Source organism: Oryzias melastigma, unplaced genomic scaffold (genome assembly GCF_002922805.2).
Source record: "Oryzias melastigma strain HK-1 unplaced genomic scaffold, ASM292280v2 sc08254, whole genome shotgun sequence".
NCBI lineage: Eukaryota > Metazoa > Chordata > Actinopteri > Beloniformes > Adrianichthyidae > Oryzias > Oryzias melastigma.
In genome coordinates, this window is record NW_023424815.1 from 1 (window position 1) to 1,073 (window position 1,073).

Here is a 1,073-nt window from a genome sequence, read left to right on the forward strand (position 1 = left end):
TGTACAGCTTGCGAACATGAAACGCCATCACCTCGGACACCTCGTCTAAAAAGGCCTTCAGGCTCCTGGTCGACCTCCGATTTAGCACAATGCTCCTCCTCATCCCGGGCTCGCTGTTCTTCACCAACAGGATCCGTCGCGGCCGGTATGGTAGGCGCACGTGACCGGGCGGAGTGGCGGGTAAGGCTTCGGGCCGCTGGGGCCGCCGGCCGTAATGATGCCAAGAGCCCTGGTGTTTGCCGGCCAGCTCCATGTTGATTGGCTTAGCGTAGCGCCGGTCGGAGCAGAGGTAGCAGCCGCCGTCCTGGAGCTGCTCCAGGTGTTTGATGGTGTGGGTCCCTCTGGGGGTGGTCACAGTCCGCACTCCAAAGGGGAGGGGCACCTGAGCACGAAACGAAGAAGCACGACCATTAAAAGGATCCCCAGAAAAGGAAACTTTGGCATTCTTTAGGAACACGCAGAGCTAATCCTCACAAAGAGGATGAGTTAAAAGTGCAGCACATGCACCCATGGGAGGCGTCTTCAAAGCAGAGCTCCGCTCCCCACTGACCTTTTGGGAAAGGTCGTCCAGCAGGGCGTCAAAACATTTGAAGCTGCGCTTGTGGATGGCCATCCTGACGCCCCCGAACTGACTGTCCCCACTTTTGTAGAAGGTGATCCGTTTGGCCGGCGGGGCGGTGATCACATGGGAGTGGTGGGGATTGGTGGTAGCGGGCGGTGCAGGGTAGGGCGGCGCATGTTTAGGTGGATGCTTGGACTCCAACAAGACAGTTTGGACCGAATGCATAATCTGATCTCACAGGTATCTATGAGGCAGAGACAAAACACACAGATGATTGAAGGAAAACATCTCGGATGCTTCTCCTGTTCTTTATCACTCCCACAAAGTCTCAGGTCTTAATCAGGATGTGGAACTTCGGATTCAGGACTTCCACTTAGAATAGAACAGGGTTTATTGTCTATGTCACATGTTACATCGATAACAAAATTCCAGAAAGGGTCTTTAAAATAGCGTGTTCAGAAAAAGTCACACTTAATAACAAAATGTGCCATTAAGACAGAAGAAAAATTAA

General features: G+C 52.7%; 1 protein-coding gene across 1 annotated transcript; it reads right to left on the reverse strand.

The window, feature by feature from the left end:
- Window positions 1-8: 8 nt before the first annotated feature.
- On the reverse strand, window positions 9-1,067 carry LOC118598599 (oxygen-regulated protein 1; the record flags this gene model as incomplete). The annotated part of the gene is made up of 2 exons (XM_036211352.1): window positions 551-1,067; window positions 9-382 (listed from the first exon to the last, which is right to left on the reverse strand). Coding segments are annotated over exons 1-2 (611 nt in total), but the record flags the coding sequence as incomplete, so codon positions are not given.
- Window positions 1,068-1,073: the final 6 nt, after the last annotated feature.